This window comes from Diplodia seriata (assembly GCF_021436955.1).
Source record: "Diplodia seriata strain FDS-637 chromosome Unknown scaffold_6, whole genome shotgun sequence".
In the NCBI taxonomy this organism is placed as follows: Eukaryota; Fungi; Ascomycota; class Dothideomycetes; order Botryosphaeriales; family Botryosphaeriaceae; genus Diplodia; species Diplodia seriata.
This window is the reverse complement of record NW_027117313.1, coordinates 956,924-979,298: the sequence shown is the minus strand read 5'-3', so window position 1 is coordinate 979,298 and position 22,375 is coordinate 956,924. Positions and strand designations below refer to the sequence as shown.

At 55.4% G+C, this 22,375-nt stretch overlaps 4 protein-coding genes across 4 annotated transcripts; 2 read left to right on the top strand and 2 right to left on the bottom strand.

The window, feature by feature from the left end:
- Positions 1 to 2,477: 2,477 nt before the first annotated feature.
- On the top strand, positions 2,478 to 7,379 carry TSC2 (Tuberous sclerosis 2-like protein; the record flags this gene model as incomplete). The annotated part of the gene is made up of 2 exons (XM_066777636.1): positions 2,478 to 5,275; positions 5,354 to 7,379. The coding sequence occupies 2 exons, from the start codon at positions 2,478 to 2,480 to the stop codon at positions 7,377 to 7,379; spliced, it is 4,824 nt and encodes a 1,607-aa protein (XP_066631731.1).
- A 627-nt stretch (positions 7,380 to 8,006) lies between these two features.
- CSE1 (importin-alpha export receptor) lies at positions 8,007 to 11,259 on the top strand (the record flags this gene model as incomplete). Its single annotated transcript, XM_066777635.1, has 6 exons — positions 8,007 to 8,076; positions 8,228 to 8,370; positions 8,424 to 8,591; positions 8,647 to 8,817; positions 8,870 to 10,758; positions 10,815 to 11,259. 6 exons carry the CDS (start codon positions 8,007 to 8,009, stop codon positions 11,257 to 11,259), a joined length of 2,886 nt encoding a protein of 961 aa, XP_066631730.1.
- Positions 11,260 to 12,336: 1,077 nt separating this feature from the next.
- SLS55_006202 (uncharacterized protein) lies at positions 12,337 to 12,929 on the bottom strand (the record flags this gene model as incomplete). The annotated part of the gene is made up of 3 exons (XM_066777634.1): positions 12,337 to 12,410; positions 12,462 to 12,808; positions 12,859 to 12,929. The coding sequence occupies 3 exons, from the start codon at positions 12,927 to 12,929 to the stop codon at positions 12,337 to 12,339; spliced, it is 492 nt and encodes a 163-aa protein (XP_066631729.1).
- Positions 12,930 to 16,803: 3,874 nt separating this feature from the next.
- On the bottom strand, positions 16,804 to 22,172 carry SLS55_006201 (uncharacterized protein; the record flags this gene model as incomplete). Its single annotated transcript, XM_066777633.1, has 2 exons — positions 16,804 to 21,659; positions 21,719 to 22,172. 2 exons carry the CDS (start codon positions 22,170 to 22,172, stop codon positions 16,804 to 16,806), a joined length of 5,310 nt encoding a protein of 1,769 aa, XP_066631728.1.
- Between the last annotated feature and the right edge of the window lie 203 nt (positions 22,173 to 22,375).

The following is a 22,375-nucleotide window of genomic DNA, read 5'->3' as shown; positions in this document are numbered from 1 at the left end:
AATCCGCGTAAATCAAGCGTGTTGCGATCTCGAGATGTCAACATACAACCAACACCACAGCTTGAGATCCTTTCTGCTCTTCGGCCACGAAGGGCCGGTGGCGCGGAGAGAGGGGCGAAGGCTGTGCCAATGCTCTCAGAGGACGGAGAGGACACAGAGATACGTGAGCTTTCTCCAATCAAGATGCAAGAGTCACGCCGGCGCTTTGCCGAATTGTACGAGAACCCGCCGCCAGCGCGGAAGGCCCTCCAATCTCCAAGGACTCCAGCGCCTAGTCGCGCCACCCTCCAATCTCCAAGGTCGGCTACGGCGAAGAGCCGAGACGCAGCAACGCCCAAGACCCAAAGGGCAGCTGCATCAACCTCTTCTAAGAATTCCTTAACCCCTAAACTTCCGACACCGCAAACGGGAACTCGTATATTAGATAGCACTCGTCCGCTACGCCAACGTCGTCATCAACAGGCTCCCACCGCACCTCTACGTACCAAAAATCTCTCTGACCTTAATCTTTCCGACTTCAAAATCAACCCTAACGCCAACGCCGGGCTTGATTTTGCCTATACAGAAGTTGTCCGCAACCACGACGCGCGGCGCTGCCTTCCTGGATGCACTAAGTTCGAGTGCTGCGGCCGCGACCTCCGCGCACTGGTAGTGGCAGGCCTGGACCCTCCGCTGCCGCATAGCTTCTGGGAAAATTCGCAATCCCAGCAAGAACGACCGTTCACGAGCGAGCGGGAGGCAGAGGATCACAGGTATCTTCGCTGGTTCATGGGCAACGGCTACTCCTGCGACCGCGTCGATGCCATGCCTGCTGTTCAACGTGATGACCTCGTTATTCAAGCTAAGGTAAAGCTCCTGGCCAACCAAGCAGGCCGTCATAGGCATACGCATCAACGCCCACGGACGCCACCTGGATTCTGGCGTGCCGATTTCCCTGGGACGCAAGAGAGGGAGAAGGATAAAGAGGAGGCCCAGAGAAGAGAAAGAGAAGCGGTCGAGGACAGATGGAGAGAGGCGATGACAAAAGGCGGACGGTGGATGTTCGTGGATGAGTAAGCTGATGTTCTGAAACGTGCTTTAAAGTGCGATGGACTGCTTGCTATGATACACTCGCTGTCTATTGTCAATTGGGTTGGCTTGCACAAGTGATGTTTGCTCGCCGAGTCTGCTGAGTTGGAGCGGAGAGACCAGCATTCTGTTCTTAGCTTCATATTGAATGAGGGCGCCTCCCCCTTCATTGCTTGTCTGATTTGGCTTTTAATCATATCCAATGATTTATTGGCTGCATGTGTAGGCGAAAGGCGCTTCGAATTATGATCGTTGCTTTTTCACTGTGTAGTTTATCGCATAAGCTACCGGAGCTATTCAAATTTTGCTTTGGCGAGAAGATACTTTCATATATTGGTGATTCCGCAGGTATGTAGTAACATGTTGCTTTGCGCTTCATGCGAATCCGCAAGCCCTCGAAGATGTGGAGCTTGGCTTCTCGGAGTGCAGCATGTCCGAGGCGGCATGAAAGCCGGATCACACCTCAATGGGGCCCTAGTTTGAAAGATATCACAGCTCGACATACCACTCGTGGCCTTAGTGGCGACTGTTATCAACAAGGCCAAACGCGCGGCGATGGAATGGGGCGCCATCCAGGTTGATACGAGCGGTACGGTTATCCTGGCCAGGCCACGCATGACAGGTGGTGCCGTCCAGACGGAATCATGCCCTGTACATGCCAATGCAGAGGAGATCACGGCGGGGGGTCAAGCGACTGCAGGAGGATGGCGGTACTACGGCAAGATGCAGTCTAGGCGGCGGGCGGAGAGCGGGTGGGAGGGCGCCTAGGCTGCATTGCGCACGCGGACGCCTGAGGCTGACCTTGGACGGCAGGCGTGGCGGAAGTCGGCCCACGGCGGCGGGCGGTGCCTGCAGTGAGTCTGAGCCGGCGCGACTCAGCAGGTGGGCGTCGAGCTGCACGTTCCAGAGGCACGCGAGGACGGCCCTGCAAGAGGTTTCTGCGCACTAGCGAGCAACAGGCAAGGCTGCCGCTTGTTACCCCAGGTTTTCCAAGCTTTGCGCAGACTCGGACGACCGCTGCGCCTGCCCAACGCTCTTGCGCTCCCAAACCGCACAAATGCTGCCCCTGCCCGCCCGCAGCTTTTGATGACGCCTTCGTCGGCCCCGGATGTCGCCGACTGCCCCCATGGACTTTTCGCTCCCGCCCGCCCTCCATCGCCCCTCCGCCGCGCCACTCTCTGTCAGCTCCGCCGCTCCCATCTGTACGAGGGCGCGCCCTCCCTGCCTTAGCTCTGCTCTTGCTGTCTTCCTCGGGGAGGCGAGCAGGGCGGGCGCCGCGTGATACACCTCCTGTGAGTTTGCGACTAGCTCCTCCGTGATTTCTTGTAGCTTGTACCTCCTACCGCAGCCGCGCTGTCTAACTATTCATTTGCCCGCCAGAACACAGCTCGCTCCCACCAACCGCCCCCATGTCCTCGTCGCCGCCGCCCGAGGCGCTGCCTCAGGTCCCGACTCAGGCCCCGTCCGCTTCTATGCGCAACCAGTCGTCGACTAGCTCGATATCGAATTTGTTCAAGGACCTCCTCGGCCGTTCGCGCACCTCGACCTCCGATATCCCCTCCGCTTCTACCAACGTCTCTCCAGTACAAGGAATTTTTGCAAGAAGACCAAGCGTGTCTACTCTGCCACGACACATCCACACCTCGTCCCCCGACAACACAGACCTTGCGAACATACGTCATTCGCTCCGTATTCGGCCGAGTCAATTTGATGGCGACATCCAAATTCCACCGGTCCTCGGAGGTCCCCCGGAACTGGAGGAATTGTTGGAGCGGCTCAGTCCGAAGGCATCACTATCAGCTCGCATAGACGCCGCTCACCGGTTGTGCCCCATACTCGAGCAATACCCGGTGAAGGGTGTTTGGGCAGTATGGGTACTTGCCCATGAGTCACTGTTGAAGAGCAAGGACTCGGAGGCTATTCAGGCGGCATGCCGTCTGCTGTCACGCCTAGTGCAGCTGCCGAACCTCTCCCCTGCCGAAAGGAGCAACTTCTTTTCTTTCATCTCCTCAGTAGAGCAGGAACAGGTCACGGAAATGCGGCTCCAGCTTCTCGGCTGCCTTACGCATGGCGGACGGAACATTGATGCTTTTGAGAGCAAGATCGCACCTCTCCTGACGCGGGTCCTCGACAGATGCTACGAGGCTGCGCGGAAGGCGAGAAACGCTCAGCGGGCAGACGTTGAGCTTGCTGAAGATGCCAACCTCCAGCAAGTCTTCCGTTTCATTGTCGATGTGTTCAAATTCAATTCTCAGCTCCTGGCGGACAAGCATATCGAAGAGCTCTTGGAAAAGGTTTTGTATGTCTCGAGACGCACAACAAGAAAACCAGATCTTAAGGGCGGAATCACTGTCATTGAGACCTTGATCACCTACGCCGAATTGCCGCAACCGCTTCTCAAGCCGTGTTTGGAGCTGCTGTGTTCTGTCTGCAACCGGATGCTTCTGCTTGACGACCTTCGGGATCAGGCTGAACGGGTTATCATGCACCTGTTTTATTCCCACGTCGCTCCAGCTGCTATCTATGCATTCGTCGAGATCCTTTATGGCGAACTTGGCTCCTCGAAACAGAGGACAAATGTCGTTCGTGGAGCTGTCAAAGTCCTGGAGGATATGCTCTTCGATCCAAGGGCTGCACATCTCCAGGAATTGCAACTGTCGCTTTTTTTGCCTGCTCTGAACAATTTGATCTCGGTCGAATACGCCAACCGGCGAGCATCTGAGACGACTTCAGATGCGGATAACCACACGTTGAAGAAGATCAAAGCTGACAACTTCCACTTGGAATCGGATATCTGCAACATCATGTGGAAGCTACTCATCTCCGGCGACGCGGACAACAAATATACTCGGCAACTGCTTCAAGAATATGATTGGTCAACATTCCTGGAGATTATCGTCAAATGCGCCAACGATGTATCCGATAATGAAGTTCGAGACTTCACAAATTTGGCATCGGATACTTTCTCGAGTCCTACAGACGATGGAGAAGACGAGGAGGAGGAACAAGAAAACACCCATCCCTCCATTCCTCTTCGGGGCGTTCTTCTGAAGCTTTTCGAAATTCGCAATGAACTAGACATTATCCAGAGGCAAGAGACTATGGCTATGCTTGTCCGCGTTGGCCCAAAGCTCCCGGATGACATCGCCAAAGGAGTCATCAAGTACTACGAAGATGAACGTCTCTTACAGCCGCCGAGCGAGGATTGGAAGGCAGCGTGGGAGCAGCTACTTCGTCCATTCTTTCGTGACAAGCGCCGATCGGCCGACTTGCGAAAGTATACCATGAGGACAATCATCAGGACATATGACTACATTTCATTCGTGCTTCCGCCTGACGTTCAGGATACCTGCGCAAAATTCATTCTCGAGCATATCCACGAGGAAATGGACCCGGATGTTCTAGCAATTCTCGCTGATGCAGCTGTCAACATTGCTACTGAGGCATCTGATGAGTTTGTGGAATACGTGGTGGATCTATTCCGCGTCTATCTCTGGGAATTCATTGGGGATTTGCATGAGCATCATTCAGCCGGAGACTTGATGTATGAGGACAACCCAGTCTCTCCAAGCAAAGTCATCACCAAAGCATTGGTCCGTATCTTTATCCGCACATACGTTCGTTCGGCTTGGAAGGCATCAAAGGCCTATGAGCTGATCTTGTACGTGGCGGGGACCAACAAGTGCAACATGGATGCTCGGATTGCTGCAGTCAGATTCCTCGCTCGTCTTCGCAGTGATGCCAACTTTGCGCTACGCGTCAATGCCGCCCCTGAGGGCGAGAACATAGCTGCAATACTATGCAGGACTGCCGATACCCTTGTCCCAATCCAAAAGGAGGAAGTTACCTCGGAGGCGGTGAGCCCGTCAAGCATCGAAGAAAAGAGCTCAACACGCCGGTCACTAGTGGGTGCGGTCCAATATCCTCTGTCGCGGAATCCCTCGCGAGTCCCCAGCGGCGTGGTGAAAGTGAAACCCACGCAGCCTCTCTGGATGTACCCCGACCAGGAAGGACTCCCGGAGCAGCCACCAGCGACGCCCAGTCTAGTACTCTTCACTGATCTTGAAAGTACGAAGGTAGAGGAAACACAGGAAAACGGCGATGCCATCGGAACCCTCCACCGCGAACCATTCCCGCTGAATCGTTGGTTGGAGACGGCGATCTCTCTCCTTCAAAATTGCAACGATTGGGAGGTCCTCAGCTACTTGTTCGTACATTTTGGAGCGCAGCTGTGCAATCACGCACTTTGGAAAAATTGTATTCCGCAACTACGACTTCTTCGCAGCGTCCTGAGTGACCAGATTAGGAACGGAAGTGTGCCGGAACCTCCACCGTATTCGGGTGTCAAAAAAGCCGATATAGCTGTCTGCTACTTCCACCTCCTCACCATGCTGGTTAGCTATCACCACCATTTTGAGAAGAGCGAGCAAGACGAGCTTGTCAAATCGTTTTACTTGGGAATTGGCTCTTGGGACCGAACATCGAAGTGGTGCATCCATGCTCTCACCGTTTGTTGTCACGAATTACCAGATTCAACAACAAAACACCTTCAAAACATTGTGCAAAAGATGTCCCAAATCATCACGCAACCGCAAATCGCAATTCACATCCTGGAATTCCTTACCCATCTGGTTCGGCTGCCCAACTTGTACGTCAACTTCCGCGACGACGAGTTCAAGATGGTGTTTGGTGTCTGCTTCCGCTACCTGCAGTATGTGCGTGACCAGCAGGAAAAAGCTTATATTCCGGCACCTGCCCGACTTAGCGGCGCTGGCTTGAGACACACGGCACCGTCCCGCGATCTTCGAGACTCGAAAATGATCGACCAGCATCCTGGCAAGGCGAAACCGGCGGATGACCTTCCGCAGTATGTGCACGCTCTGGCCTACCACGTCATAACTTTCTGGTTTATGGCCATTAAACTTGAAGATCGTGAGAAGTTTGTGCCCTGGATCATCAAGAAGCTGGTCCACACAGATCGCTTTGGGCGTGAGACTCTCGAAGAGCAAGCCTTGATCACCATCGACATGTTGTACAGCCGCGCCTACACCGATCGAGATGAGACTGGCTATCAGGAGTCGTTCGCCAAAGAATCCGACGGGGAGGTCACCAAACGATCATGGGTCATTGGCGGAGAGATGATTCTGACGCTTGAGACAGCCGCTCGAACCGGCATTACCCAGATTATCAAGCGTCGGCCATCATACACGGGCTACGGCATCTACCGCCCACATCTAATCCCTCCACCTCGTCATCAGGTTCCGTTGCTGACGGGGCTGGCTGCGGATGCCTTCTACACGTCATCTTATGTCGGAGTTCTGCCCGAGGATATATTTCAGGGCTTGTTCACCCCTGTAACGCTTTTTGACCCCAGTGCCGTTGATAGGTCTCCGTGGGTCAAGCTGCCCGAGGATGATGTCACACGTCGTTCCATTGGCGTGTTGGACCGCGCATCGACAGTCGACAGCCACAGAGTCGGCGTGATATTCATCGGCGAGGGTCAGAGCAACGAGCAGGAGATCCTTGCTAATGTCATGGGCTCTGCAGACTACACTGTGTTCGTCGAAGCTCTTGGAGAGGGCAAGCTCGTTCGGCTCAAGGGGTTGAAGATGAACACCCAAGGACTGGATCGAGAGTTCGACAGCGATGGCACGCACGCGATCTGCTGGCGCGATCGCGCGGTGGAGATGGTCTTCCATGTGATCACCATGATGCCTACGGATCTGGAGGTTGATCCTTATTGCATCAACAAGAAGAAGCACATTGGCAATGATTTCGTCAACATCGTCTTCAACAACTCTGGTCTCCCTTTCCGATTCGACACGTTCCCTTCTCAGTTCAACTACGTTTACATTGTCATCACACCCGAAGCTCGCACGACGTTCGTTGACACGCGAGACAATGTCGGTCTTGACCAGTTTTACAAGGTGCAAGTGCTCACGCAGCCCGGATTTCCGGAGGTGTCGCCGGCGTCGGAGACGAAGGTCATCAGTGGGAAGGGTCTTCCTGCCTACATTCGCATGCTTGCGCTCAACGCGAGCGTGTTCTGCCAAGTATGGTCCAGTCGCGAGACAGGCGAGTTTGTCTCATCGTGGCGCAGCCGCCTTCGAGAGATCAAGAAGCTCTGGGACAAGCACCTCCCCGGCATACAGACGCCGCCATCTAGCGCCGCGGGGCCAAGCGTGAGCAGCGGTGGCGTGTTCCATCGTCAGAGCGTTGCCACGTACAACAGCGAGGGTAACCGATCCAGCATCATGAGTGGAACCAGCGCAGAGATGGAGCGGCAGAACTCAAGCGGGTCGCGTGGTTGATGTTTTCTCTCTCCCTCTGTTCTTTTCAGTCTCCTTTCTACATCTATTGCTGCTTGTTTGCTCGATTGATACCCCCATTGCGGCGTTTCGGCAACACCCATCACATCATCGACGGCGACCGAAACAGAAAACGACCAAAAATTAAAGAAGTAATGATAAGCATCACGGCAGGCGGAGGACTTTTTGCGTGTTAGGCTGTAAGCCCCCAAAAAAAAGCTCAGGTATCTTTTTCTGTTCTTCATGGGTTGCGCACAGCCAAAAAATAGACCGAATGGGCGGATACTGTTGTCATTTCATGGGCGTTGTTTTCCTTGATGCTGGCAATGTTGGCATGACGGGGGAAGCGACAGTGGAGAAAGAAAAGTACTTGTTTGTAGCGGTCACCTATCTACTTGTGAGGTTCTAGAAAGGTCACTGCAGGCAGAAATGGCAATGACATCACGGCACTATACCTTTTGTGCGCTAGTGCGGGAACGGCAAGACCTCGGGCTCGCGGCGGGCGGCGGCGTCTTCTTGGTTGCGCGGGCGGATCAGAAAGTCTTGGAGCTGTCTTTCCACTCGACTGCACACCCACCTCCGCCCTCATTCCTCGTCTCTTTGGGCCAATTTCTGCGCAAGTCCTCCACGATGGCCGGGAACACTCAGGCTATCGCCCAGCTCCTGCAGCAGAGCCTGGATCCTCGTCACGCAAAGGAAGGTGCGTCTGTTTACACTGTTTGCCAGCCAAACCCATGCCCGCAGCTCCGCCTGCACGCCCTCGAAGCCCCGCCCCCACGCCCTCCCGCTGCACGCCAGCACGCGGCGAGGTACCGAAAATGCAGTTGCCATACTGATACCTATCTGTGCAGCCGAGGCCGCCATCAAGCAGCAAGAAGCCGCACCAGGCTTCTCGATTACCTTGCTCCAGATCGTCGCCGACACCTCCATACCTCAGACCTCGAGACTCGCCGCCGCCCTCTACTTCAAGAACTTTGTCAGACGCAACTGGGTCGTATGTATGCTGCCGGATGTTACCAAGCAGACTGGGTGGTAACCATTTTGCAGAATTTCGAAGGCCAGTACAAGCTGGCGGAGAATGAGGTCGTCACGGTCAAGCAGGAGCTCATTGGCCTTATGATCTCCCAGCCGCCGTCGATACAGCCCCAGCTCGGTGAAGCCATCAGCACAATTGCCGAGAGTGATTTCTACGAGCGGTGGGAGAGCCTTGTTGACGTGAGTGTGCTCGTACTGGAACCCCACGCCGGACGCTTGCTTATGGACTTGCTAGGATCTTGTGTCGCGCTTGACGGCCGACAACCCTGTCACCAACAACGGTGTGTTGCAGGTCGCCCACTCCGTTTTCAAGCGTTGGAGGCCGCTTTTCAGATCAGACGATCTCTACACTGAGATCAACTTCGTGCTGGGGAAGTTCGCCGAACCCTTCCTACAGCTTTTCCAGGTGAGTGGCGTTGCTAGCGAAACGGCGGGAATGCAGACTGACAGGCTTGCAGAACACCGACGCGCAAATTACCGCCAACCAAGGCAACAAGCAAGCCCTCCAGAGCTACTTCACCTCCCTTAACCTCATCCTCAAGCTCACTGTCGACCTCTCTTGCCAAGATTTGCCCCCGCAGTTTGACGAGAACCTCAAGGGCCTGAGCGCGCTGCTCCACAAGTATCTTACCTACGACAACGCTGCACTGCACACCGACGACGATACGGAGGCGGGCCCTCTTGAATTCGTCAAGGCTGGCATCTTCGAGATCTTGATCCTCTACACCCAAAAGTATGAGGATGAATTTGGACAGTACCTGGGAAGCTTCATCGAGAGCTCGTGGAACCTCCTGACCAACATTGGCCAGGAGACAAAGTACGATATCCTTGTCAGCAAGGCCTTGCAGTTCCTGACCTCAGTTACCTCGAACAATGCCCACGCTCAACTGTTCAACAACGAGGCTACTCTCAACCAAGTCGTGGAGAAGGTTATCCTCCCCAACCTATCCCTTCGCGAGTCGGACGTCGAGATGTTTGAGGACGAGCCTATCGAGTTCATTCGCAGGGATCTGGAGGGTTCGGACAGCGACACTCGGAGACGTGCTGCGACCGATTTCCTGCGCCAGTTGATGACACAGTTCGAGGGTCTGGTCACGGGCGTCGTGAACCAGTACATTGACAAGTATCTCCAACACTACGCGCAGAACAAATCGGAGAACTGGAAGTCGAAGGATACGGCCGTCTATCTGTTCTGCTCCATCGCTGCTAAGGGCACTTCTACGGCCCAGTTCGGTGTGAAGACGGTCAACAGCCACGTCAACATTCTGGACTTCTTCCAGACAAACATTGCTGAGGACCTTACAGCCGACAGCGTTGAGCCAATTCTCAAAGTAGACGCGATCAAGTACGTCTACCTCTTCCGCAGCCAGCTTACCCAGCAGTACTGGCAAGCCACTTTCCCCCTCCTCGTCAGACATCTCGGCGTTTCCAACTTTGTCATTTACTCCTACGCCGCTATCGCGGTCGAACGGGCTCTGTACCTTACCGACGACAACCGGCAACCTGTGATTCCGAGGGACACTGTTGCACCTTTGGCAAAGGATCTGTTGGTACATCTCTTTGGTCTGATCCAGAAAGAGTCGGCCCCGGAGAAGATCCAGGAGAACGAGTTCTTGATGAAGTGCGTTATGAGAGTGCTTGTCGTCATCAAAGAGGGTGTTCTGTCCATCGCAGATACCGTGCTCAAGAACTTCATCAACATCACTATGGTCATTCGCCACAACCCCAGCAACCCTCGCTTCTACTACTACCACTTCGAGGGTATTGGTGCACTCATCAAGGGCGCAGCCCCTTCAGAACCGCAGAAGCTGGAGCAGGCCCTTTACGACCCTTTCTCGACAATTCTCCGTACCGAGGTCGAGGAGTTCACGCCCTACGTTTTTCAGCTGTTCGCGGCTCTTCTTGAAGCAAACCCATCTGGTGTCCTGCCCGAGTATTACAAGTCCTTGATCCCCCCACTTTTGATGCCCATTGTTTGGGACAACAAGGGCAACATCCCGGCTTTGGTCCGCCTTCTGTCCGCCATGGTCAGTCGTGACCCCGCCAGCATCGTCCAGAACAACCAGCTTGAGCCCATGCTTGGTATTTTCCAGAAACTGGTGTCCACCAAGACGAACGAGGCTCACGGCTTCGACTTGCTGGAGGCGATTGTCGCTGCGGTCCCAGCCGACAATCTGAAGCAGTACTTCGTGCCCATGCTCACGATCATGCTTACACGGTTGTCCGGCTCGAAGACCGAGACTTTCGCTTCTCGCTTTGTGCGCTTCTACCACTTTGTTGCTGCGCGTGATGACAAGGGTCTGGGCTCGGATTTCTTCATCAGCGCTGCCGACAACGTCCAGCAAGAGTAAGTTTTCTTTTGGTCATGGCCCTTAACGACTGTTTAACTAACAATGTGGCCAGCGTGTTCCGCCCCATTTACCCTCAGATCATTCTGCCTGACACTCAGAAGCTTACGCGCCCCTTTGACCGCAAGACGGCCGTCGTCTCTCTCACCAAGACCCTCACTGACGGTCAGGCTTTCGTGGAGCGCTACAAGAAGGGATGGCCTCTGACATGCGAGGCTCTCTTGAAGCTCCTCATCAACCCGCCCGTCGCACCCCGCAGTGACGACATCATGCCCGAGCAGGACGTCGACGACCTAGGCTTCGGCGTCGGCTTCACACAGCTGAACACGTGCCGCAAGGCCGCTGTGGACCCCTTCCCCGAGATCACCGACGTCAAGAGGTGGGTTGGCGAGTACTTGAGGCAAGCCGACCAGAGGAACGGCGGCAGGTTGAGCGCGTTTGTGCAGGAGAGACTGAGCCCAGAGGCCAAGCAGGCGTTGATTGCGACGATGCAAGGCTAGAGGTTGGTCGGCCTACTTTTTTGGGTATAGTTGAAGTAGAGAGAAGACCAGAAAGTGAGAGGTTTTGCGCGATTGATACCAACGAGGGAGAGAGATGGAGGGGAGGATGTAAAGGCAAGAATGCAAAAAAGGGGAAAATGGGGGTAGGTAGTAGGCGGTCGGTGGTCGAAGAGTTTTAGCTCGTCCCGAGCCCCAGGTATTTGACGGGGCGCATCGATTAGTCGATATCGGGGGAAAATATATGAAGACGATTTGCATGCGATGATGGGGTGAAACTGCTACTAGTGAGTGACTTTTTTATGAATGCCGTTTGGAAGTCAATCACTCGTTCGAATCAAAATTCGATGGCGCAAGATCTATCTCTCTTATAAGGATAGATAGGTAGGGTTGATAAAGGATGAATCTCGGTCATGCTGAAGCCCGGAGGAACGACTGGATCATGGATGCCAATGTCGTCTCAAATGAATTATCACATTCTCAAGTCGGTTCAAGCGCTTGAAGCAACGAGAAGAAGTCGTTGGACGTGTTGTGCGGCACAGCGGGTCATTGGATGGCTTGTTGGACCAGGCGCCCAAGCAGCGGTCTCATTGGCTGTTGGAGAGCCATCATCCGCTAACCCTTTTAAGACTAGACCGAACGGATGCGATTCCAACCTCAGGTCATCGTTCGGGTTGCGCAGCTTTATCACCTTTGTCACCCAACATAAAGATCGCGCGTTTAATGATACCCTGTCATTTCTCATAACTGATTCAGTTCAAAGAATTCTTCACGCATCATCGGCCGTTGAAAAGTCTGTACCCATGAAGAAAAGGTGCCTCCAGTGGACCTGTCCCTCTAAGCTCACTCTCGAAGCCTGCTTGAGCTGTGATACTGCAAGAAGACTTGATCGCAACTTGGTGAAATGGGAAAAAGGCCCGTCGAAATGAGAATCGACAGAGAAAAGAAAACCGCCACGCTGAAATAGCACTGACCCTCCCACAAGGTACCTCCGTTGAGAAGAGATGGGTATGCATAGCGCGCATGCCGGAGAATGTGTCCACTCCTTGACTGTGAGCAATGTACGGATGATAGTCACTCTTAGGGCGCGACATAAGTCTGCTCATCCACGGGAGGACGGATGACGTTCACGTCGTAGGCGCCTTTGACGTTGCCTGGTACTTGGGTGAGTGGGTGTTTGCTTTTATGCTTCAAGGGAAACTAACCAACGCTCTTGTAGTTGCAGACTGTCAAATAGCGGCCGTACTTGCCATCGGGCAGGTAGCCGTCTTCGCAGCTGTCCGTGCCTGCGCTGCATCCGAGCCTTGCGCATTCAGCCTGCGCGCATCCGACTTCGTCCGAGGCTGCCCAGATGACCTGCGTGAAGTGGCCGTAGTGCTCCCAACTCGTGCTGGCAGGGTCGATCATGTCGGGAGGAGTGGGAAGGCCGTAGTAATCATCGGGCCAGTATCCAACCTCCGAGTTGTACCAGCCATTGGTAATGGCGTGCTGGATCTCACCCTTCGGACTACCAATCTCAAGGTTCTGGCCATAGCCTCCACCGTTGTAATCCCTAAATCTCCTTCAGCTCGAATGCTTTCAAGAGAAAAATGGGGGACTTACATGAGGTGGCTGAAGTTGCACTGCGACGCAACGAAGTTAGCGCTCTCGAACAAGTCCTTGGACCACTTCATGTCGGGAACGGTGTGGTTGCGACGATGACGGTTGTGTGCATCCAGTGAGTCTTGGCAGAGCTGGGGGTCGTCTTCGTGGATAGATTCGCAGTCACTGCTGACGCCATCGTCACCGTAGCTGACACTCGACGAGACAGGAGCCTGGACTTCCTGGGTAGAAGTAACGGGCTTGTGGGCGACAGCATACGAGACGCGCTGAGAGCTGGGCTCGGATTGGGCAATCGCAGGAGCCTTAGCGGCAACAGTGACGATTTTGGCGGAAGCAGTGACAACCTTGGGGGAAGCAGTGACAACTCTGCCGGCGGCGGCGGCAGTCCTGGTGACGTAAACGACGTGATGAACCGGGAAGTTGGTGGGCTGAGATCCTTGGATGGTGACCACCTTGACAGCCGTCTGGATATGAGTGACGACTGGAGCCGCTGCGGCGAAGGCAGCCAGGCCGCCGGCAATCAAGGCCGAGGAGCGCATGATGAGTCGAGAGTGGTTGCTGGTTTGATGGTTGGGATCTCAGATCTCGGTGTGTGTGATCAGAAGGACTGGAGCTGAAGGTTAGGTAAGGCGATGAAAGAGCTTGGACAAGGTGGCCAGGCCGATGCTGGTGAAAGAAAGCGAGTGAAAGCCAGCAACTTATATATGTCTGAAAGGAGTGGAGCAAAGGGCCGGCAAGCGTGGCAAAAAGGGCTGGAGGTAGGACAGTAACGGGTGGAGGTGAGTGAAGTCAGTGGTGAGGTCAGTGTTGTAGACTTACGTGGACGGGCCTCAAGCTCAGCGAGAGGACCCAGGGTGTACGACCGGGGCGCACAAAGGAAGGAACGAGTGGGTGAAGAGCGCGGCAGTCGCAAGGGAGAGTGGATGAAGGAACGAAGAGGAGGACGAGGCGAAGAGGCCGCGCAAGTAGAAGGCAAGAAGTAGGCGGCCCGGGGCGCTAGCGCTCGCTTATGGGGGAGACTTCCTCTTTGGGAGGGAGCGTACGGCGACGGCAGCAGGCCGGGAAGGAACGACTGGCAGCGGGGGCGCCGCGCGGGCTCGGACGCAGCAAAGCAGGACAGCGGTGACGACACGAGGGAGGGCACGCGCGAAGAAGATGCAGTCTGGCAGAGCCTCCGGTTTATACGTCCCCGCGTCGCCGACAGCCTGGGTCGGCACTGCGCTTGCAGAGCAGACGAAGCATGCGCTGCATGTCTGGATATCCCTTGGGAGCGACTACCCGCCCGCGCTCGCGCTCGCGGACATGTATCGCGGTGCCCGGGGTGGGCGCAATCTTCGCTGGAGCGCAGCTGTTTGATTGAGGCTCGCCGAGGCTTCCGCAGCGGTCGCTGCTTGGACAGGTCTTGGAGCAGGCTCGCGCGAGGTCTGGGTCCTGCGTCAGCACCCGCTGCGATGATCAGCGGCCGGGGCCTGCTGCCCTACGGCTCCCTCTCGCGTGCAGTGATTGGCCTCGATGCCGATCAGCCCTGGGCTCCGTGTTTCCCTCATCTCGGACCGGCGCGTTATGCAGCAGGCCACAGACGATCCCTGGCCTCGCCATTCCTCTCGCCGGCTTCCTCAGGACACCTTGCGCCACTCAGCCGCGCAATGCTGCAGGACGAGCACGTTTTGGAGCGGGCAGCGGTGGGCAGAAGATGTTGCACGCATGAGCGGCTCGTCGTGTCACTGGGGGGACGGGCAGAATGCAGCGCATTTGCTTCGCCCGTCGTCTTTCTGCGCAACCCGCGGCCGTGGGTGGGCGGCAACGAGCTCATGCGCAGGACCAGCATGACGTGCAGACATGCAAGGCACAGCACAACGCGTGATCTCGTCCATGGACTTCCCGGACACACAAAGACGCACCCTTCGCAGCAACCGGAGCCTGCACTCGGCCCTGAAACGGCCGTGTCCCCGCATTCCTCAGGCCAGGCCGCCGAAACGCTGCCGCAGCTGAAACAGGAAAGGAGCGTGGTTGCACACACTTGCGACACCAGCACTGGACGGCTGACTCCCCATGCTGCTGCCAGTCCGCCGCCACGCCCGCGAGGCGCCTCACCTCGGCCTTCTTGTCCCTTGTTTAGCGGGCCACGCGCCGCCTCCGTCCAGCAAGGCGCTCTTCGGTCTTTCGCTCCGGATCCATCGACATCACAATGACATTCCTCGAGCTGCCTGAACCTGCAAACCCCAACATGACATGATACTGATTCGGACCTCGATCCTCCGCTAGTTTCAGGCCTACGGCGAGTACAGAGTGGTTGCTTCAGAGACATGCAGCGGCGCGGATGCTACCGAAGCGCCGGTGTCCATCGCTCTCCGAGTGCTTGTCCTCGTGGGAAGGAATTGTCTCCAATCACTGCATCTGCATTAATCCCCTCACGAAAATTGAAGCTTAAACGACAGTGGTCATCGAGGCGCAGCCGCCGGTGCCTGGCTTTTCCGATGCGCTCCGATCCACCATTGAGATTCCGACCGTGCTCAATATAACGAATTCCATCCGTCGCGTTGGGGCGTTATCATATTACTATCTGCCGCCCGCCCCAACGCACAGGCATGTTTTCCGCAACACGTTCCCGCTCGTACAGAAACTCTTGCAGCAGTCTGGAACTGTTCCGCCCCGCCTCTGGTCGCACAAGCGCCAGCATACCGGCCGCCAGTCTCAGAATCTTGGCCAGCAATACCTCGAAGTAGACGCCAAGTCCTAACAGCCTCCACCATGAGACACGTGCTGAGGTAAGCTCAGAAGAGAGACTCCAGCTACCCCAGATCAGCTAATCTGAGGGAAGGATTGGTAACGGGATCCCTCTATTGAGTGCGCATTGAATGCGTTAGTGCAGGTGACCCGAATTTGAGCCCGCCAGTGACGAAAAGCTGCCATCTGCATGGGGCACTATCCGTTTTCACACCGGCAGTGAGCCCCGTGAGAGTACATGCATCAGCGGCAGATTTGTCCGCTGTGTCACCAATTCGCTCGCAAAAGGAGTGTGGGAATTTTGTGAAAACTTGCCGGTGCTTGTCTTAGGACTGTTCGCCACATGCCTGCTTTCTGCTATACTGATCGAGACACCAACACGGCCTTACTGTATTGGGGAATTACTCTTTCCGATAAAGCCTTTCTTGGCAACAGCGCCTTGAATCTGACGGGAGAATGCCGCGAAGATAAAACAGCGCATCCAGACCGGCTCCGCTCCTACGGACAGCCATTCCGAGAAAAATCGTCCTCCCACGCCACAGCTCGTCACAGCCACGCATCGAGCATGCTGTCTGCCTTGCCACCTTCTAATTCTTTCATCCACGGAACGTTAGGTCTTTGAGCTGATTAATCACGGCTCCTGTCGAACCCTATCACTCACCGCGCCTACCCGCCACACACACCGGGTTTATCCCATCCACCACTACCGCAGATCTTCACGCGCCACCAACCAACGCTGGTGCATGCAGCCAGCCATCTATGCAACGGTCCACGCCATGCGGCGAACACCCAACTAATCAATTGTAGAGAGTAGTGTAGTACTCATGAAAGGTATGATGGTGATGATACGAAGAAGAGTTAGAGAACGTTGTACGAAAAGAGACGGTTCATATGTTTTCGTCTTTCGAATATCGCCTTCCCCCGGACGCCCCTTTCGGCATGCATATAGTCTATCTCGTTACTGTATCTACAAGGCTGAGCTCACGTGATGCAGTGTCTCGCCTCTTCCGCCATCATCTCCGTTCCCCCCCTCTTGCAAAATGACAGCGCATAAATGCAGACAGACAGCATGTGCGATAAAAGAACAAAAAGGCAAATCTAAGCCGGCCCCAACGAAAAAAATAACAAAAACAATGCAAAGCCAATCTACCAAAACCACACTATACATACGCCCCTTCCCAAACAACGACCAACAACCAAGTCACCTTCCACCCCTCCCTACAACCCGCCCACCAACCTCGACATCCCCGCAAACGTCGCCTTCACGAAGCTGCCCTCGTAAAAGACGTGCTGCGCGCTGTGCTCCTGCGCAAGATTATGCGCAATCTCATGACAAAACGCCTCCCACCAAAAGACGTGCGCGTCCCTCCTGCCGTCGGCGTCGCCGCGGTCCAGCGCCGCGCGGTGCAGGGTCAGGAAGTAGTGGTAGTTGAAGAACAGGGCGCCGCCCTGGTTGAAGGCGATGGTGCTGCTCGTCTCCTCGTAGAAGATGTTGAGCACGCCGGGCGCGTTGTCCTTGCCGAAGCCGAAGACGGCGCCGCCAACGCCCGCAATAAGGCCAGCAAAGGCATCAAGGCCAGCAAGGAAAGCCGGGTCGGCCGTCGGGGCCGACTTGTTGTTGGCGAGGAAGACGGCGATGCCGGTGCCGGGGCGCGCCTCGGGCAGCCAGCGCGTCAGGTCCTTGCTGGTGCTGCTGTCGCAGTACGAGCCGCGCGCCTCGTCGATGTCGCGTGTGCGCGCCTCCGACTGCACGTGCGGCGAGTTGTGCGCGCGGCACTTTTGCAGCGCCGTGGCGAGGTTGGCCCGGATGTCGGTCGACATGTGGTTGGGGTCGCTGGGGCGCGATGGCGGCTGCTGCCCGCCACTGCCGCCGCCGCCACTGCTGCTGCCAGCGCCGCCGTCTGCGGGGCCGGCGATGCTGGAGCGGTTGCTGTTGTTGTTTCCGGTCGTCAGGTTCTCAAAGGCTTTGGTGAAGTTGGACATGAATTTGCTGCGGCGGTTGTTGTTGGCGGCTGCGCCGTCGACGCTTGGGCGGCGCTGGAGCTGGTTGTCTGGTGGTGCGTCGTGCTCGGGCGAGCCAAAGGCCCCGGGCATCCTCGGCATCGACTTCTCTGGGGTCCTCGGCGGAGGCGCTTCGTTGGCAGCAGCTTCAATCTGGGGTGGCTGCTGCATTGGAGGGAGAGGCTGCTTTGGCGACGTTGGGTCGGCATATGGGGGAGGGGCGTTGGCAATCCTATTCTTCTCTTCTTCGGCAAGCCTGGCCTGCTCCAGAGCTCGATGCCTTTCCTTGCGGGCGAGGATGCGGTGCACGTCATAACCTTTGTCTCGCAGGCGGCGCAGACTGTTGCTCAGGATGGTTTCTAGGATCAGCGCCTCGTGCTTTGGATTTTGGCGTTTCAACAGTATCGGCACAAGCTCGCGACTGACTTCATAGAAGTCGAAGTCGGGCCGGACGTACAGAATGGTCGCAGTTTGGAACCTCGATTTCACTCGGAGAAGACCAGCGCTCGTCTTGAGTGATACAGCACGCTGTCCCGGTAGCTGGAGGCGGTGCGTAAGGGACGATACAAGCTTGACGTCCAAATTGGTTTCCAGCCATCGTGCATCGTGGAATATCTGATCCTTGCTGTACGATATGAGGAAGATGGGCGTTCGTTCTACCAGAAGCGTTTTCAGTGCGGCCGCCTTGTGTTCTCCGCCGGGAATTGGATTGCCGGCAATCTTCTCGACATTGACGCGATCGCTAAGCTTCTCTGCGCCGAGGTGCATGTAGAACTGCTCGAGAACTTCGTCTTCGGGAGCAACCAAGAGAGAGTGTCTGAAGACACCGTAATATTGAACGTTATCTCGGACGACAATCTGGGAAGCAGAAGCACTGACGAGAACCTGCTGGATAGAGGGATCATCTATCTCGTCTGTGTCGTCGTCGATGTCGTCGAGTAGGGACTTCTCCTTGTCCTCTGCTGGCTTGGAATCTTGCTGTTCATCTTTGAAAGCAAGCAACACTGGCCTGGCCTTGAACGCGGCCCACAAGTGCTTGTCCGACTTAAGTTCTTTCTCCTCTACAGCAAACTGTCGAAGCAAGTCCATATATTTCGGAGCCTGAAGCTCTTGTAGAACCTTCGACGGGTTCTCAACAACCATACGGGCGAGTTCTTGGATGGTAGGTTGATCTTTGGCCCCGACCGTTTTTAAGAAAGCATTGGCAATGCTACCAAAGTCGACGAAATTCAGGATGTTACCAAACTCCTTACTCTCACCAACGAAACAGGATTGCGGTGGAATATGCCGCACCTTTGTGGCATTCTGCGGACTGACCAGTGGGACGATCGGGGAACCACCAAGTTCTTGTGCAATTTGGCGTAGACTCTGGATATCGGCAATTCTCCCGGCCATGTATCCGAAGTAGATAGCGGCTTCCTGTTTACTGTTGGGAGGAGACCTGATCAACTTCCTTGCACAAGCATCAATTGGAGGGTCGCGAGAAACACCAAAGACGGCTGCGTGAGGTTGAATATCACGACGGAGGATATTATATCCAAAAATGGATGAGTCGGAGTTTGTGACGCACTCAGATGGGCGAACCAGGGATGGAAAAGGGGAGGCCTCCACAGGGAGGATCTTCTTGTCTGACAGAGCAGCCGCCGGAATACTTTGCCACAGCGCGCGATTGGACAGGAAGTAATGCATGGCCTTCTCGTACTGCTGCGCATCATTGATCTTCGCCGAATCCAACATCATGTCGATGACTTCATTCCAGCTCGGGCTCTTTCGCAGACCTAGCTCGCGAAGAAATTTGGCCTTTGGGTCCTGGGACCTATATTCCGTATTCGAGCGCCATTTGATTACTGGAAGACCGAGTGCCTTGTTGTCGTGGCCTGGCTCGTAAATTTGCTGCAGCTTGTACAACCGCTTTGGGTCTCCTCGGAATCCGGCATACTCTTCCACCGGCCAGATCTGCTTCTCAGCGAGGATAGTGCGGTCCTTGGCGGGAATCGAGTCGCGAACATCCGCCAAGTATTCGATGAGATCCATATGACTCCACTTAGGCCGATTGTCCTGAGCAGCCTTATTAGGAGTAGCCAGCAGCCGGGTGAATACATAGTCCAGGTCAATGGTCTGGCGAAGCCCCAGTGCCTCAAGGAATTTGGGCTTTAAGCCTGGTACTATGAGATTTGGAAGATCTTCAAAGAGCTTAACGTTAGGGTGGTATGTCTGCTGTGGGGTCTGCATGCCGCTCTTCGTAGGCATCACAGTATGAGGCTGGAGAAGTGCAACCACCTCGTTTCGCTGGTGGGCTCTGAGTTGATCCCACTGCTTGGATATCACCTTGAGAACTTGGGTGGCAAACTCAGCATCCTTGGTGAGCGACTTCCCGCCATTGCGCTGGTTGAACTCCAGGAGATAGCGAATCCATTCTTCCACGGGGAGCTCTGCCCATCCGAAGCCTTCGAGTTGTGCGCGGGTAAAGTCCTTTGTGTACTTCAACGGCATGACAGAATCCGGAAAAGGCAGATCGGGAGGGTATTTGGCAGCGTTTAAGTAGAAAGTGATATTTCCAAGTGCGATGATGGTCTGACCATCGGTCAGCACGGCGGCGTTGAAAAGCTTCTTGAGATCGGCGGCGTCAATCGTGTCGGAATTGGACATGTCGGCAGTGAACTTGAGAAACTCGCGCATCTCCTCTTCGTTCAAAGGTTTGTTCTCAAGGCGCTGAACAATGTCCTCCACCGTTAGGTAGTACAGGATACGCTTCACGAGCATCTTCTCGATGAAGGCTTTGTTTGCTTCGATGAGCTGCTCGGGGACCATGGGAAGGTCTTGAAGGAATCCCAACTTCAACATCGACACGCGCACGCTCTGACATGGTAGAACGCCATTCGTGGAGAGCATCTCGGCCTTTTTGGAAGCATTCCAGAATCCAATTTCCACGCGTTTCCCTACTACAGCAGACGGTGTAGCTTCTTCAGACGTCCACTGCTTCAGCAAACGCATTGCATCAGGAACGACTTTCGAGATGTGATCGCCAGTAGGCTTGGATGCGCCAGCGGATGCCAGCTCTTTGGCAAGGTTCTCCTTGACGGTAGCCATCCCACTGTCGAATGCCATCCGACAAGCAATACCGGCGATTTCCAGCATAGCCTCGTTCCACGTCGAGACATGACGATTTGACAAGTCAATACTTTCACGTTCAACGGTTGGAATCAGAGAGGGCGCGAAGATATGACACTGGTAGCCGGTTGTCTGGCCAGTCGGAAATCCGATAAAGACACGGCCATGCTTTGTTGGTAGAGCGGAGGCGAAGAGGTCGGAAGCACGATCCACGGTGAGGCCGGAAGTGTCCGTTATGGAAGTTGCCGGGTTGCTCTGGTCCGCGGTCAAGATAGCCAAGCGAGTTTGCTGAGGAGGCGGTTTCTTGGTGGCTCGAAGAAGTTCGCTAGACAAAACCTTCGGAACCTTGGTGTTGATGTTGACCGTATTGATGCGCAAGGCAATAGTTGCCTGCGAGGAGCCAGCGACATCTTCTGCCACGGCTCTCTGTTGCGCTTCTACCTTTTCTCTGGCAGCCTTCTGCTCCTGCTCTCTTTTGCTCGCGGTTCCGATGTTGAATCTCGCAAAGAACCCCTTGAGACTGGGCACTGCTGGCGCCGCTTCTTCGGCCACGACTTCTTGCGTGGACTCCTTGCGGTCCCAAGCGATCACATTCGTCCATTCGGCCTTGATGTTCGCCATCTGGTGCGTGACTTCGCGGATCTCCATCAGTCCCTTCTCGGATTTCGTCCCGATGTGGCTTGGTATCGAAACCGGGGCAGCGGCAGATGTTGTTTTGGTAAGTTGTAGGATCTTAAAGTTATCGACAAACAGCTCAATGCTCTGTAATGCGAGGAAAGTGAGACTGGTGGTGAAGAACTTGGATAGCTCGAAAAGGTCAGGGACCGGGGAAGGAGTCACGTCCCCGTTCTTATCAGAGGATTTCCGGTAGTCTAGGATGAATCTAGTGCTGTCTGAGGCCTGCTCAGCAGGCAGTGTTCCGGATTTGACAGCGAGAGTGTTCCCTTTCCAGAAAAAGGCCACTAGACGAACAACAGCGTCAGCGTCGGCACCAGGCACGGGCGGTCGGATAGGGACTTACTGGTGCGGTTGCCAGATATCACAAAGGGCTCGTCACATTCGCTGAAGACAGAGTAGAAGCCGACGCCAAAAGCGCCGATCTTGGTCTCATCGGGGTTTCCCTCAGCGATGCACCTCAGGCGCGACCAGTCTGCATCAGCAAACGGCTTGCCGTTGTTGGCTACATCGAGACTTCTTAGGGTGTGGTTCTTGACCACGTGCCTGAGCAAAACGGCGGGATCCTGCGTCTGCGGCAGGGGCACGCGTGTTGACGGGTCCGTCTCCAGTCTGATGGTGGCTTTGGTGGCGCCAGCATCTGCCGCGTTCTGGACGAGTTCTCTGAGGGTGGTAAACTCGGCCGAGTACCGGGCCAAGACCTTGTCGATCAAGGCCCGGGTGTTGACGGTGACGGTGTCATCCTGGCCCTCTTGCATCGTCAGCTCGCGCATGCGAGCATAGTTGGCGGCGCCGGCCATGGCGGGAAGCGTTTGGGAGTTGGTTGGGCAGCGGTGGCGAGTTGGCGACCGTGTCTTATATTCGGAGAGACTAGTGTACCACACAGTCAGGACTGGCTCACTGGGTGGGACGCCAGGAAGAAGAGCCGGCCGAGGGCATGCGCGAAACTGCAGCAGCGCAAGGCTGTCTATAAACACAGGAAGGAGACAGGCGGTGGCGTGGG